This window comes from Drosophila guanche, unplaced genomic scaffold (genome assembly GCF_900245975.1).
Source record: "Drosophila guanche unplaced genomic scaffold, DGUA_6, whole genome shotgun sequence".
NCBI lineage: Eukaryota > Metazoa > Arthropoda > Insecta > Diptera > Drosophilidae > Drosophila > Drosophila guanche.
In genome coordinates, this window is record NW_022995743.1 from 11,640,353 (window position 1) to 11,655,887 (window position 15,535).

At 45.5% G+C, this 15,535-nt stretch overlaps 4 protein-coding genes across 18 annotated transcripts; 2 read left to right on the forward strand and 2 right to left on the reverse strand.

Annotated features, from left to right (window-relative positions):
• Positions 1-119: 119 nt before the first annotated feature.
• Positions 120-2,296, reverse strand: LOC117592594 (transcription factor grauzone). Its single transcript, XM_034286520.1, has 5 exons — positions 2,095-2,296; positions 1,223-2,019; positions 950-1,159; positions 508-883; positions 120-442 (listed from the first exon to the last, which is right to left on the reverse strand). The coding sequence occupies exons 1-5, from the start codon at positions 2,215-2,217 to the stop codon at positions 203-205; spliced, it is 1,746 nt and encodes a 581-aa protein (XP_034142411.1). The 5' UTR covers positions 2,218-2,296; the 3' UTR covers positions 120-202.
• LOC117592365 (U2 snRNP-associated SURP motif-containing protein) lies at positions 2,278-5,827 on the forward strand. Its single transcript, XM_034286103.1, has 10 exons — positions 2,278-2,423; positions 2,494-2,610; positions 2,667-2,944; positions 3,007-3,613; positions 3,668-3,711; positions 3,765-4,340; positions 4,399-4,582; positions 4,643-4,886; positions 4,943-5,304; positions 5,367-5,827. The coding sequence occupies exons 1-10, from the start codon at positions 2,370-2,372 to the stop codon at positions 5,769-5,771; spliced, it is 2,871 nt and encodes a 956-aa protein (XP_034141994.1). The 5' UTR covers positions 2,278-2,369; the 3' UTR covers positions 5,772-5,827.
• Positions 5,828-5,839: 12 nt separating this feature from the next.
• LOC117579450 (E3 ubiquitin-protein ligase RMND5A) lies at positions 5,840-7,663 on the reverse strand. The gene has a single exon (XM_034265377.1). The coding sequence runs from the start codon at positions 7,463-7,465 to the stop codon at positions 6,155-6,157; it is 1,311 nt and encodes a 436-aa protein (XP_034121268.1). The 5' UTR covers positions 7,466-7,663; the 3' UTR covers positions 5,840-6,154.
• Positions 7,664-8,258: 595 nt separating this feature from the next.
• Positions 8,259-15,359, forward strand: LOC117578577 (resistance to inhibitors of cholinesterase protein 3). 15 transcript variants are annotated; one of them, XM_034264280.1, is made up of 12 exons: positions 8,259-8,405; positions 9,655-10,094; positions 10,244-10,363; positions 10,567-10,721; positions 11,245-11,385; positions 11,444-11,570; positions 11,803-11,823; positions 12,249-12,508; positions 13,951-14,094; positions 14,159-14,251; positions 14,354-14,503; positions 14,568-15,359. In XM_034264280.1, exons 2-12 carry the CDS (start codon positions 9,869-9,871, stop codon positions 14,700-14,702), a joined length of 1,572 nt encoding a protein of 523 aa, XP_034120171.1. In that variant the 5' UTR covers positions 8,259-8,405; positions 9,655-9,868; the 3' UTR covers positions 14,703-15,359. The 15 variants fall into 15 exon arrangements, with proteins under 15 accessions (XP_034120171.1, XP_034120601.1, XP_034121066.1 ...); XM_034264199.1 differs by lacking the exon at positions 8,259-8,405 and adding an exon at positions 9,104-9,252; XM_034264627.1 differs by lacking the exons at positions 8,259-8,405; positions 12,249-12,508 and adding exons at positions 9,105-9,252; positions 13,559-13,659.
• The last annotated feature ends 176 nt before the right edge of the window (positions 15,360-15,535 follow it).

Sequence of the window (15,535 nt, forward strand, 5' to 3'; positions counted from 1 at the left end):
TGGTATCTTTACGGTATATACTTAGGTATTTTTTCGACGATGTACTTTATCGATAACGCCGCGTTCACACTAACATCCACGCCCCCCCTTCGCACAAAACTGACACTAGTTGCACCAAATTCAGGTTTTTGGATTTTTACGTATAATTTGTTTTCAAACAAAGATAAATCAGTTGCAACTCGATCATGAAGCATTTCTAAACCTAAGCTGTAGTGTAGTCATTGGCAATAGCTGCGGCATCGGCGTCGTCACGGAACATCTGAGCCACTTGTGCACTGGGCAGGATCTTCTGGGAGCTTCCCGTCTTCGTTTTCCGCCAAATGTCCCATTCGACTGGATGCATTTTCTTCTTGTGCGAATGCATGTTGGCATTCGAATTGAAGGTGCGCGGGCAGAAGGGACACTTGTACAGAGGCTCACCAGTGTGCTGGGCCATGTGCTCCTGAAAAATGCATCCAAGTATAAATTGTGGAAAAGTTATACAAATTTGAAATATTTAATTCTCACTTTTAGGCTTATGTCTTTCTTGAACGTTTTGCCGCACTGTTCGCAGGTGTAGATCACATTCGAGTGGGAGTAGCGCTTATGGCCGATCAGCGCACGAGAGTTCTTGCAGCTCTTGCCACACTCCGAGCAAATGAATAGCTTGCCCTCGTCGTTGTGGCGCCTCAGGTGCTGCTTGAGGTTATCCTCATCCTTCAGCCAACTCTCGCAGTCCGGTCGCGGGCACTTGATGCGTGGCCCACTCTCCTCAAAATGCAGGCGAACATGTTTCTCAAAGACGGCCTTGTCCTTGATGCTCTTGCCACACACATGGCACACATTTGCCGCCTTGCGATGCTGCATGCTAATGTGCACCTGCATGTGGTATTCCGTGGCAAAGCTGTGGATTTGGATTAGGATATGGCTATAAACATAACTCTAATCAAAAATCATGAGAGATACTAACGCATTGTGCTTGGGGCACTCGGGACAAATGAACTTTCTTTCGTTAACTGGCACATGGGAGCCTTTGTGTAGCTCCAAAAGATTACGGCGGGAGAAGCGCTTTCCACAGTCCTCGCACTGGAAGTCGCACTCCTCATCGGGAACATGGTGAACCAGCCAGTGCGCGCGCAATACGCTTGAGTTGGCGAACACCTTGCCACAGTCCTTGCACCTACGGAAAGATAAACATTTAAAAGTGTTTACGGATGAGGAATCGGAATCTGCCAGCACACACTTAATATATTCCGGATTTTCGTGCCTTCGTGCGTGCTCTTGGATGAGGCAGCGCTTGTTTAGCTTGCGGCCGCAGCATTTGATGTATGGCCGTTCCTCTGGATGCTTCTCCTTGAAGTGCTCCCTTATCCCGTCAAAGTCTTCAGCCAAGAATATGCACAGCTCACAGCCCATCACAATGTATCGCTTGATGAGTTCCTCATCTTCCTTGCAGAACGGCGGAAGGCGTTCCATCTTGAACACTCTTTTCACTGGCTTCGGTTTTTTCACTTTAGCTTTTCCCTTGTTTCCCGTCTGTCCCAGCCTTTTCGTCTTGGCTGGCTTCGCGACGCTCTCCCTCGCCTTTCGTGTCCGTGCACTCCTCGTCACAATTGAATCGTCTTCTTCCTCATCCTCATAGTCATCATCATCATCATCGTCGTCGTCGTCGCCGTTGTCGTCATCGTTGTTTGGTTCATCGAGGGAAAAATCCAGATCTGGGGATTGCCTCTCCGTTTTTATATCCACCTTACTGTCGACTGGCGATTGCGGCGACAGAGTCTGGCCCAGTTCCAGCTCATCCAGGGGATTCACATTTAGCTGGGCACTCACATCATTGTCCACCGCCAGCACATCGGCTGGCATTAATACTTCCTCCGGCCAGGATGTGTTCACCGTCTCGGGATCCTGTTTGAACTTCGAGGTGGTGGCATAAATCACTTGAGCCTCTTGTATGGAAATATAAAACTGGTGGAACTCCGACACCTGGGTCCAGCAGACATTGCAGATAACTTTAGATATTTCGTCGTTGGGCAGCACCTGGGCAGAGAGAGCCATATAGATTTGTATTTAGATCTAATGTGTGTATATAAGAACTAATGGAATGGTTCTCACCTCGAACCAGAAATGCTGGCGCAGCACTTCGGCGACCTTGTTGTCCGCTGCATTTGCATCGAAGATCTGTAGACACATCTGGGCTCCGCCAATTCCGCGCAAACACAAACGGCAGATGTCCATTTTGCATTTATTTAATTTTTTATGTTTTTTGTAGCAATATTAGAAATTTACATTGCGATAGCGATGGGATTCGCTGGCAACAAATCGATAGCCCGCCTATCGGTCACTTGTCTTCTCTATATCTGCGGAAAATGTAAATTATTTGATTGAAAATGAATAAAACGAATAAACCCAAGGATGCTGCAGCAGCAGCGGCCTCCATGAAGGTAACATCTCCACCCCAAAGCCCGTTCGCAGCCACGGTTGTGCATTTTAACATTTTAATCCGATTTGCAGCGAATAAGCGAAAAAAAACTGGAGGCCTTTACAGTGGGCACATTCTCAAAGCCGCATTTGTCCAAGAAAGAGATTGAGGAGCAGAAGAAAAAGGAGGATGCGGCTGCTGCGGCACATGTAAGTAACTTCCCACCGTGTCTGTTGCTATATTGATAATGATTTGATTCTCCTAGGCCTTCAAAGAGTTCGTGGAAACGTTCCAAGAAGCTCCCACCCCCTCGTCCAAGGTGTGGGTTAAAGCCGGCACATACGATGCAGGCTCCAGGCGCGAGGACAAGTCGGAGAAGGGAAAACTATACAAGCCTTGGTCGAAGCTTATGGATAAGGAACCCGACAAGATCGAGGAATACGCCAAGACGCTGGCGTCAGATCTCAAAAAGGAGCCGCTGAAAAAGAAAAATCAGGAGAAGAAGAAAAGCAACTTGGAACTCTTTAAGGAGGAGCTAAGACAGTAAACTCAACTACCACCATTCATGCCACGATTTCATAGTACCTAATGAGAATTACTTTTAGGATCCAAGAAGAACGTGAGGAGCGACACAAGTACAAGCATATGGCCGTATCTCAGGCTCCCCCAGCACAGCAACAGCAGCCACAGCAGCAGGCGGCAGCACAAAGCAGCAGTGCCTCCACCAGCTCGCAGGCGGCAGCAAACGCCCGCGAAGTGGGCTCGTTTGACACCGGGGATCCGAATACCACCAATCTCTACTTGGGCAACCTAAATCCGAAGATATCCGAGCAGCAGCTAATGGAGACCTTTGGCCGCTATGGTCCACTGGCTAGTATCAAGATTATGTGGCCACGATCCGATGAGGAGAAGGCGCGTGGTCGCAACTGCGGCTTTGTGGCCTACATGAGCCGCAAGGATGCTGAAAGAGCTCTTCGAACCCTCAACGGCCGCTACATAATGGGCTATGAGATGCGTCTGGGCTGGGGTAAGACTGTGCCCATAATGAACACGCCAATATTTGCACCACAAGCCCTGATGGAGTTGACCCTGCCACCGCCGCCATCGGGATTGCCCTTCAATGCCCAACCGCCGGCAAGCGAGGCTGATTTGTTGCCCAAAAAGAGCTACAAAGAGTACGACAACGAAGAGGACAAGGAGAATATGGAGAGGGTAAACTAAAACACATCGACGGGTCATTAAATACTTAATATTTCGTATTTTCAGATTCTTAGCAAATCAATTGTGAAAGTCTTCATTCCCACAGAGAAGTAAGTGCGTCCCATGGTAGTGGAATATAATCTGAATGTAACTCTCCTTCCAGGGCTGTGCTCAACGTTATCCATCGCATGATTGAGTTTGTTATACGCGAAGGACCCTTGTTCGAGGCATCGATAATGATTCGCGAAATGGAGAATCCGCTGTTCTCGTTCCTCTTCGACAACGAGAGTCCGGCTCACATATATTACCGCTGGAAGCTCTTCTCGCTGTGTCAAGGAGACACGCCCAGCGAGTGGCGGGAGAAGGAGTTCCGCATGTTCAAGAATGGACCCGTGTGGAAGCCACCAGTGGCTAATTTTTATACCCAGGGCATGCCCGATGAGCTAGTTGTGGATCCTGATGCACCTGTCGTCAGCAAAGGAGCCCTGTCCAACGCACAACGCGATCGTCTTGAGGATCTCATCAGACACCTGGTCCCGGAACGTGCTCGCATCGGAGATGCCATGATCTTTTGCATCGAGCACGCTGATGCTGCTGATGAGATTTGCGAATGCATTACCGAGTCCATGGCAAGTCTCAACACGCGTCCATCGAAGAAGATTGCACGTCTATACTTGATCTCAGATATCCTCCACAATTGCACAGTAAAGGTGTCCAATGCCTCGTTCTTTAGGAAATCGTAAGTCTATTCAAATTATTTGTTTAATCATCTGTTTTGCTCAATGTTGTTACTGCAGCGTGGAAAAGCAATTGATGGAAGTGTTTGAGTGTCTGCATGCCTATTGCCTGAATATTGACAGTCGCCTGAAGGCGGAAGGCTTCAAGTCGAGGGTCTGCAATGTGATACGCACCTGGGAGGAATGGACCATCTATCCGAAAGAGTTTTTGGCTCAGCTGCGCTGTAAATTCCTGGGCAAACAGGTTTGCATAGCCCGTAACCCTTTTGCCTGCGTTGTGGATCTTCATTCGATTTATTTTTAGTACATTATTCCGTCCACTTCTCCACAAATTGAGGAAACACGCTCTGAGGAGGCCGTGGATGAAGATATAGATGGAGCACCGCTTTCTGGTGACGATAAGGATGATGAGGATCTGGACGGTGTTCCCTTGGACGGTGCTGCTCTGCTCAAGAGCGCCTTGAAGCTAGCTATGCCAGAGTCTCTCACACCCCAGCGTGACACGCCCAACAGAGAGGAGTACCATGATGAAATCGATGGCGTACCCTGTAAGTTTGAATACCTCTAAGCCGAGAATCCCAATTCATTCTTTGTGAAATTTCAGTTGATGAAGACCTCGATGGCGTGCCGCTGGAAAAGGAGGTCAAGTCGCACGTTAAGCTGCCGGGCTTTATACCCTCCAAGTGGGAAACAGTCGATCCACAGCAGGTGGAGGCCCAAGCCATTACGACTAGCAAATGGGACACATTAGATCCGCCAGACCCGCCCAAGTTCTTTAGTTCGGACGAGGACACTGAGGACGACAACTCGCAGCAGTATAGCGATGAGAAGCGCCAGCAGTTAAGGGATATTGAATTGAAGGCCATACAGTACCAAGATGAACTCGAATCGGGCAAGCGACGCGTGGAAGTGGGCTGGACGGTCGGTGAACAAGTCGAGCACTACCGCAAGCGGCTGATGAAACAGGTAGGCGCATGCCTTGTACACTTTAATTGGTCTTCCATTTGCTTATAATCAACTCAAAATAGGATTCAAGAACAGAGACTGTCGTCGACTCTCCGTTGAGCTACATGAACACCAAAGCAAAGCAAAGCGCAGCCAAGCAGAGCCAGAGTCCAGTGCCATACAGAAGCACCTCTCGCAAACGTTCGCATTCCCCGTACAGTGGGGGAGATAGCAAGCGGCGGGACTATTCACCGGCGCACTCACGAAGCTCCAAATCCTCCAAGCGCAATCGTTCGCGCAGCAACTCCGATTCGCCAAAACGCTACTCGGAGCGTTCCGCACGCAGCTCGCGGTACGACAGTCCAGCATCTACTTCGTCGCGCTCCCGACGATCTCCATCGCCGTACAAGTCACGCTCTGATCGACGTGAGGAAGCATCGCCTACGAAACATCGTAGCGAAAAACACAAGCACAAGCATAGGCACTAGAGACAATGATCATGATTTGATTTACAACTAAATCCGAGTGGAAACTATAAGAAAAAGGCACTCTGTCGTTTGTTTTAAATACATGGTAGAGTATAGTATATATATTATTGTAAATCTAAGTGTTTTGCAGGGGCTTCCCTGTTAATATGTTGCGTTTTCGCACATTAACGTGGCCCAAGTAGTTCGATTCCGTCCTGCGAATTTGTCTAAAAACTTCAATCTAAGCAAACTATTTAAAACTTTTACGATTGTTAAGGAAAGCTGGCCAACCCCTCTACTACACCCGTCGTCGACGAACTGCCTGGAGCCGAGTGCTAGCGCAAAATTGAATTGTTATAATCTTAGGGTGAATACAGAATAGGTCTGGTCTGGTGTGGTCTGGCTTAAAAGTAAATACGAACAGCCTCCTCGGCATTCTGCTCCACTGGGCAGTAGGGGCACTTGAGTATGTGGCCATTGCTGAGCTTGGTGAGGGCATCGTTGGAGATGACATGACCGCAGGTCAACTTCTTTGGCGGATTGTCCTCGGAGGTCTGCTGGCGCAAGATGGGGCAGGCGAAGATTGAGTGGAAGCGGAACTCAGGCTGTAGATCGATCTCAATGGGCAGCTCGTCGCAGCCATTCCACATGCCCAGCACCTGGCGGGACTGCATCACCTGCTTGATGTTCAACAGAGCGGGCAGTGCAGTGCAGCCAGCATTCACAACAACAGACAAGGCGGAGTTCTTGCTAATGCCCAGCAGCTGGCAGGCATCCTTAAGAAATATAAACGACAGTTCAGTCCACATTTCCTGGCCCAGGAAGTGCTTGTACGGCGAGTTCTCCAGCCCGGCCGGCAGATATATAAAGCTGGCCATTAGGTTGGCTATCTCGTGCTCATAGCGCAGCGCAAACTTCTTGAAATTCGTCCGTGCATAGACGACGGCCTCGTGCTGCGACTCCACACCATAAGAGACGAGCTGCATGAAGCGCATGCGGTGCAGCCGAAACTCGATGAGCGACTGCCGCTCCATGAGCTGCGGCGAGTAGCGCTTTGTCCACTTAAGGGCCTCGGTCAGCTCCCGCTTCTGTATCTTCATCCAAATGCTGTAGATATCGGCAAACTCTCGCTCCGAATCGAACACATCCTGGGCTTGGTCCTCTGTCATTTTGCATTCTTTGATCAATGTGCGGGCCACCGTGTCCATGCCCTGACGGCAATAGTGCTTGGCAATGGCCTTGTTCAGCAGCATCAGGTTATCCTCATCTTGCAGCACATCCACACGCATGGTGGATGTAAAGTCGGCGCTAAAATTGCGGTCAATGGCCTTGCCAATTTTTGATATGGAACCGTGCAAGTCACGATGCTCTGTGGATAGCTTCTGGACTCTCTCATTGCACTTTAAAATGGCTCCCCTGATGACCTCCATGTGGCGATCAGTGGGACGCTGCGGTGCAGTTGGCTCCGTCTCCACCTGCATGCTCACACCATCGCCCATTGGGTCGTCTACGCTCGGTGCATTGGCATTCACCTGCGTGCTGGAGTTCAGTGTGGTCACCATTTGCTCGGCATTTCCCAGGGCATTGACCAGGTCCGACATTAGAATGGCAATGTCCCCCACATCGGCCGAGGCATTGTCGCGCAGCTGCTCTAGTTTGGTAACCACTCGGTCGAGGTCCTTTTCCACCGATGCACAGGCCCACGATTCCTCCATTGTTTGCTCCACTTTCTTTGCAACAAAATAAAAAAACTAGCCACGCCAGGCGCGCTTTTCCGACACACTTCAGGCTATACGAACTCGAGTCTCGATACCTGCTGCTTTTTCCAAGGTCTATTATATAGGAGATTTCAGCGTTCAGCGGAATATGCGTATTTAAAAATTGTTAATTTTTCTTTGTTTTTTTTTTGTTGGTTATCGCTACCAGTGTAACCGCGGAGTTATCGTTCAAATATACCAACAGACCTTTGGAAATATACCATTACATCTTAAAAATATACCGTAATTATCCCGTAGTCTTAAATCAGATTCATCGATTTTGATGTTCTATTTGATATTACTAGCTTGCAAAAACTTTCACCACTGAAACAATAATTTAATCCGATTGAAGAATCAATTTTGCTTATTATAAATAATCCTTTTGATTGGATTGTATACCTTATGACCTTATATTTTACAAATTTGTATTTGAATTTTTCATTCAAATCACCCCCTCTGGAAGCACGGGAGCTTTTTCTTCGGTATGTAAATGTATGTAATACGTTGAGACACATGTAGGTTAACTGATATCATAAAAAAAGAGCAAAAGAAATTCTATTGTTGTATCAATCAATAATCCACAAGATTGTCTGGTTTTCACGATTTCCTCTTCTTGAAATGTTTTATCTATTCCTCCCGCAGTGACTTTTTGTATTTGAATTTTTCATATGATGGAAAGTGCAAAACAGCCCTGGAATATATCGAATTTATGTTCAGGTATCGATATCACGCGGAGAAGTGTGACCAGGGGAGTGTCTTCGGCGGAAAAATCAATATGCTGCAGTCTGGCGTTTTATGCTTAGATTCGAATAACGACAAACTCGCGGTTTGAAATTAGCAGTAATTAGTTAAATTAACGAATATTTAAATACAGTCAATATATACACTAACGTAACTGGTAAATATTGTTACTACAACTGCATGGTATCCTCACAATTCATCAAATAAACCGCCAAGGACAACATAACTAAACAGACAGTTCGTGTGGCCGCGACGCTAAAATTCATAATATTAAAAATAAATTATGAGTATATGCTTTAAGCTGTGCGACATTGAACCCTGTTTCAATGCCGTGGCTCCAAAAATAAAATAGCAAACATTCCGAGGCGCGCGAGTACTTTTGGCACGGTCGGAAAATCCAGTCCCCAAATCCAGGTGTGTCTGCAACGGTTAACATGGAAAAAGCTACAACAGTGCCCGGCCAAACAATTTTACTTTCGCTTAGTCGCAGTCACTGCGTTTGAAAGCGAAATGGAAGTGGAAAACGTTTGGGAGAAACCGCAGAAAATGCATAATACATATGAGTACTCTCCCAAATGTACATAAATATGAGTGCCAATGTTCGCGTGTGTGTGTTAATAAGACACAAAGAGCGAGAGAGAGAGAGAGAGAGAAGAAAGCTGTGAAATAATGAAAACGGAAAATATCAAAACAGAAAAATACATATGTATGCAAAAATGGTCGGAATGGGGAGGAGAGCAAATCGCACTCCTTGCCCACAGCGAGTGCAGGGGCCCACGTTTCAAATCGTTTTGTCGCACTCATTATTTAATTTTATTTGACTTTTGCCGTTATAGCGGCAAAAATAACGGACCAATGCTCGCCGACGATTAGCAAGAAGAGCACCACGAAGGCAGAGAGCGATCTAAGAAGTCGTGTCGACGGGGCCGTGCGCCGTTTATAAAAATTCGCTAATAGTTTCAGAAAATTGCCTGGCCAGTTCGGGAACAACATTCGAACTCTGCGTAAGAACTTTTCTCCTCCGGGAAAACTTTCTGCTCGGTCCGCGCCACACAGATATCCATAAAGCAATTGAAATGGATTTTTGGAAAAACATTTAATATTATTTATGCGGTCGTTAATTGTGGAAAGCGGCCGACAGTTTTTTCAGTGTGCAGACAGAAAGAAAAATAACGAAAAATTATTAGACGGACCGAAAAGACCGAATTGCGCGAGCTAAAAATAAAAAATATCGGGACCGCTATTTATGTAATAAAGTTTTTTTCTTTTGTTGTCCCACAACAATATTTTTATGTAGTTGTACACGATTTCGCATTGTGATCAGTGAAGTGAACAACTCCCGATGTAGTGAAAGTGAACTGGAGCGTGCTACATGGGGACTTATGTACATATATTGTTTATTTCAGATAATGCTTTAAACGTACCGTACAGAAACACAATCTACATTTAACACAAAATGAGCCAATGTCAAAGTTAACCGCAAACTGGAGCCAAAACATTTAGCAGCCGCATTCAGAGAGCAAATCAACTCAACGAACCAAAAAACACATCAGGAATACCTTAAGCCTTAGGTTTTAGCTTTAACTTGGAGAGAAACGAATTGGAACGAACGACTACGAAATGTCTTCAGCAGCAGTGGCGCCATCACAGTCAGCGACGGCAAAGAAGCGGCCATCCGCCGTCAAGGAGGAGGGTATGACGCCCAAGAAGACGGCCCTGATCATTGTCACCGTCATAGGATGCATTGCCATATTGTGGCCAAAGGTCTTCCATCCCATGATGTTCGGTTCTGCGCCGCTGCCCAAACAGCAGAACCTAAAGGAGCAGAGGAGCGGGGCACCGGGCGGTGAGTGGCAATCTTTCCGCAATTAGAATATACAGACAGAATTTATTAGTTAATTCTTTTTATTTATTATTGTCGTTGTGTGTTTGTCGGTGTCTGTCGGTCCTTGTGTCTGTGTGGTGTGTGTGTCGCGTGTCCTGTTGGTGTTGTAGGCTGTTGCGATGTCGTGCTTGACAGGGAGCAATTCATGAACGCGTCGAAGCCGGATGCTGCCGTACCCTTTGGCCCCCACCTGTACCGGAAACATGTAAACCTGTACACGGGTGAAATAAGTAGGTTGTCCATACCCACTGGAGCACTTTCTTACCGTTAACAATCGCAAATGATATTTGCATTTCTGCTCTAACTTTCAAAAGGCTTTCACATCCCATTCTTAAGGGTTCTTTGCTTACCTTAACCTCATTTTGTGTTATATTTCCAAAGTCAAAAGCTAATGATTCATGGCACAAAATAATTGATGTTGTATGCTTCCCAGGTCTGCGGCAGGAGCGTCCGGCCCACCTGCATCCGGAGTCCATCTATCAGGCAATGCGGGAGCGAGGACGCGCCATACCTGCCACGCCCACAGTGCCCATTGTTGAGCGCAAAAGTTCGCCAAGCAATCCGCCACCGCGCATCGTTGACGGACGGGTGAGTGCTCCATCTTGATGTGCATTGTGCAGTCAATCATTCAATTCGATGATGATGGTCACGACGATCAGCATAATCACGCCGCTGGCGATGGGTTGGAGGGATGAGACATCATCGCTCTCGTTGGAAGTCATTTATAAATAGACGAAAAGTTTATTTTATTTGGATTTTGGTTTTGTTTTTATGACACTGCACGCAAACTGAAGGCAAAAGACAGCGCAAAACAAAATATACAAAAGAAACTGTAAAGGATGAGTGGGAGAGCAAACAGAAGCAACAGAATGTGGCGATAGTAGTACTCGGTCGCAGGTCGTATTGAACTTGTGCCAAATTCTCATCTCATACCACAAAAGCTGAGTGAAATGGAAAGAAAAAGAAACACAGGGAACAAATGAACTATAGGTTGGACCTGTCCAAAATTATTTAGCCGGATGTTCATTATAAATATGAATGCCACATAACTACAGAATGCATGAGAAGTCTGTTCAATTGCAAGATAATCTTTAATTTCATCCCTATTTAGCCTGGTCCGATTCCTGGCATGCGTCCTCCAATGGGCGCCGGAGCGTTGCAACAGCCACAGCAGCGAGGCAGCAGCATGGGCTTTCTAATGCCACTCTACACCATCGGAATTGTCGTGTTCTTTGGCTACACGATAATGAAGGTAAGCACTAACACATTCTGCCCATAAAGTGACATTCCTCATCGTAATTCCTGCGCAGATTGCATTCAAGAAGCAAGTGCCCAACGCACCATACGGACCAGCACCATCGGATCCCGGCTTCCGGCAGCAAGTCTTCGGGCAGCAGGCGCACAGCCAAGTGGAGGATTTGGGCGGCACCAAATTGGGTGAGTGCTCGGCTAGTTGCAGTCACATTTATGACTTACTTTTCTTGTAGTTGTTACACACAATGCAGCAGACACACCATCCACCATCCACTGTATACACAAAAACACAACTTAACCCACGAGTCGATCCTAACCGAGCCATCAATCATTTTTGTACTTTTTCTGCTTCCTTCGTCCCGCCCATGCACACACATCTGAATTGCCTCTGTCCCGCCTGCACATGCGATAAAAGGCTGGCGAGAACACCAGACAAGTAAGCCAGATATGGAAGATCCAATGAAATTTGTTCGTATCGTATCTTGAGTTCGGTTCTAGACCACGGATGATGGCGAAGGGAAGCTTCGCCCACTCTTGAGTTTTGAAATATGTCCTCCTCATTTGGTTTTAGTATCTTTTTGCGGATATATATGTTTATACTCGTGTTTTGTTTATTGCGTATCCTAGATGTATCCTAGCTGTATCCTAGATGTTGTATCTAAGTGTTTACTAACTCATAAACCAATCATAAATTCACAGATTGAGTCACGGCCACCCCCCTCACACATGAATCCATATATTTATGTACATTTAGTTTGCTCTGATTTTCCCTACACCCCACCCTGTACATAGATTAGCTTGTTTGTCTCCTTTTGGCCTCAATCTCAATCTCAAAGCAAAACTCGTACGCAAATTTTATAGGAAGTGCAGCTGTTAAGGCGCAGGCGCTCGAGGCCCCCATGAATGGAAGACAGCGGAGCCACGACGAGGAGCTCTACAATGTCAGCGTGTCGGCCACCGAGGTGGCCAGCAGTCTGTCCAACTCGCTCAAGCAGCACCAGGAGAAGATGGAGAAGGAGCAGCTGATGGAGATTGAGAAGCTGCGCCAGAAGCTCGAGGACACGGAGCGAGCGATGGCCAAGCTGATTGCCGAAATGAACACCGATCAGTATGAGGCAAAGGTTAGCATCGTCACCAAGCGTTACCAGCGCACCAGTTACAGATACAAAAAAAATAGCATTTTCTATATCATTTTTACGATCGTAGCGAACTCGTTCAGTTAGCCAGGCACCAATGACAACAATGTCAACATTTCGATATCATTTATTAATACTTATCCTGTTTCTTTGTGTTCTCATTTTTCAAGATGGTTGCCATGAAGTTTCTCAAGCGGCAGCCAAATTTCTGAGACCAAAAACAAAACCAACATTCAATTCACATCTAATCAAACAATCAATCAATCAATCAGACCAATATCAGATCAATGATCCATACCTAAGTACAAGCCAACAAATAGATTACTTCTTTGTTTTTGGTTTCTAGTAGATAGATGAAATGAAATGCATTTGAATATCTCTTTGGAATGGTTTCTCTTGCTCCCCTTCTTCCCTTTCCCCTTTCCCCTTTCCCCTACCCCATTCTACTTCATTTTCTTGTACACATTCCCAGCAGCGGCATGTTTACCGTTATCTATCCTCTGTGTATACTATCGTTGTCTCTCTCTCTCACTCTCTCCGACTGTCACTCTCTGTGTCTGTAACTATTGCATGGAGCGGAGAACTCTATCTCTGCCGCTCTATCTCTGCTCTTGCTCGTCCGCATTCGATCGGCATGCGATATAACTTCCCCAAATACTAACTAACTTTAATATATATAAATGTATTAACTACCTGCACCTCTGTCTAAACCGTTTCAAACTAAATTCTTATGATGGGGACATATTTTACAATTCAAATCGGGCCAATCTCTACTCGAAATTAATGCCATAGTATTCTCTAGAGTCTAGACTGGAACATCACATTGCCAATATACTCGTTACTCATGCCATTTATATGTACTATACGCTATAGGATTTACAATATAAATATTCACATGTATCTGTCGTTTCTACGTTTTTCATGTTTCTCACTCTCATGTGTAATCCAAACCACAAAATCGAAAAAATGCAATTTATTGTGTGATGTAATGAAACAAAACAAAAACCATGATTCGATATCACGAATTCTGTATAGTTGTAACGGCGATACAAGGTTTGATAGACGCTGCCGATGAGCAATTGAACGTTCGAGACAAGCAGAGGAGTGATACTGATACTGAAACTGATTTGAATAAGGTTAGAAGCCGTCAAAGGGTCCCACACGGCAATCGTTGAACATTACCTTTAGATAATAATGTACTGTTCATTATCTGAATATCTAATTATGTATTCTTTCTGTTTATTAACCAAGAACCTGCGACTAATTGAGTTTTGTTGCGTTTCACCTAACCACAAATTGAAGTAATTTATTTCTCGATTATGATTTTTAATGTTTTTTGCGGCTGTACAAAATGCTTGAATTCAATACGGAGTTCTTACCGCTACTGACAGCTGGAAGTTATAACTTTTCCCTATACCACCCCGCAGCAAAACGACAGCGAAAAAACGAAAGAACAACTGGAGAAGGAGAACATTTCCAATGGGCATGTAAACACCATCAGCGACCAGGGTGCGGCAGGCAAACAGCAGCAGAGAAAGCGTCGGGACCTAAGCGCTGAGCGAGAACTAACGGTAAAGACATCTATATCTGTATATTCGTAGATTTGTTGATGTAAATAACCCATTGTTTGGTCAGGTATTGGGCATGGAGGTAACAGCCAGTTGCGAGGGCGGTCGCAAATGGACCGGACGCCCTCCAACGCCTGTTTTCCGAGCACCAAGCGAACATGTAAGTGCCACCTGCCCCGACAACAGATCCAACCAATACCAACCGCTTTCCAATGACTAACATTTTGCCTCAATAACAACTCGTTTACTCCTTCAATTGCAGTCCAAATTGGAAGGAAATCTACCCGAGCCGCAGTCCATTTACTTGGAAGGCGCTCTGGCACACGATTCACAGATATTGGTGGCCGACGCCCAGACCAAGCGCGAAGAGGTCTACGATGCTGAGCTCAATGGATCCGCCGAGGAACCAGCCGTAAGTTAAAGGGAAGCGCACTCATCCAAGTTCCTCTCTGACTTACTTTTGTTCTCGCTTTCAGGTCATTCTTAGCAGCAAAATGACATTATCATTGATTAATTTGGATGCAAATCAACAAAATGGCAATGTGGGTATGCCCGGCATCGAGAGTCCCCTGGCTGATGATATTGAAATAATTGGTCACGATGAGCAATAGAGATGCGGACACTACTCTGATAAACAATTCGAATTTGATGGCTAAAGATGAAGACCTAATTTTGATGAAATAATTTGCAGAGGAGCAGAGAGTGAAATAATTCGAAAATTTCATTAAACGACGTGGAGCATTACGACTGATTAACATGAAACAGAATTGCCAATAATTTGATATCTAATTTGTATATACATATTGTATGTTTTGATACTGTATTCGTTTTGTTTTCGAAAACGCCAACTGCTCTGCCAACTGTATGGCCCCGCCAATCCTCATGCTCTGTGAATCTGTTCCCCACTTTGGTCACACCCACTCGTAATCCCACTGGCATGCCATGCCACCAAAATGCAGTCCCCATCAAGTGCGTGAATTTCATGTGAATAATGTTAGTTGAAACTCAAGGCAAGAACTAGTCTACCATTAAGCTAAGCGCATACAAAATTCAAAATCGCATCGTCTAATATTCTGCACTCTACTCTATAATACTTTTCGCATAAAACAAAACTTCTCTTCTCGTTGCGTGGGAAATATAAATTACATTAATAAACAGCGTTCTATTGCACCTTATGATTAAAGAACAACTAAACTAATATTAGTGCCACAGCGTTTGTGAATCTAGTATAGCGAATAAATTGAAAAACCGGACTTGAACACGAGAAAGTTTGCTGTCTTTTAGTGGTGCTATTGTTTCGGGTCTTAGAATTAGCGACCAAAGCGTCCTTTTTGGCTCCACTTGAATTGCTATTTCATTTTGAATATGTAACGCATTACAAGTAATATTTATTTTCGCGTGTACACACTGCAATGATTTCTGCTGTAGTTTTCGGTATATTATA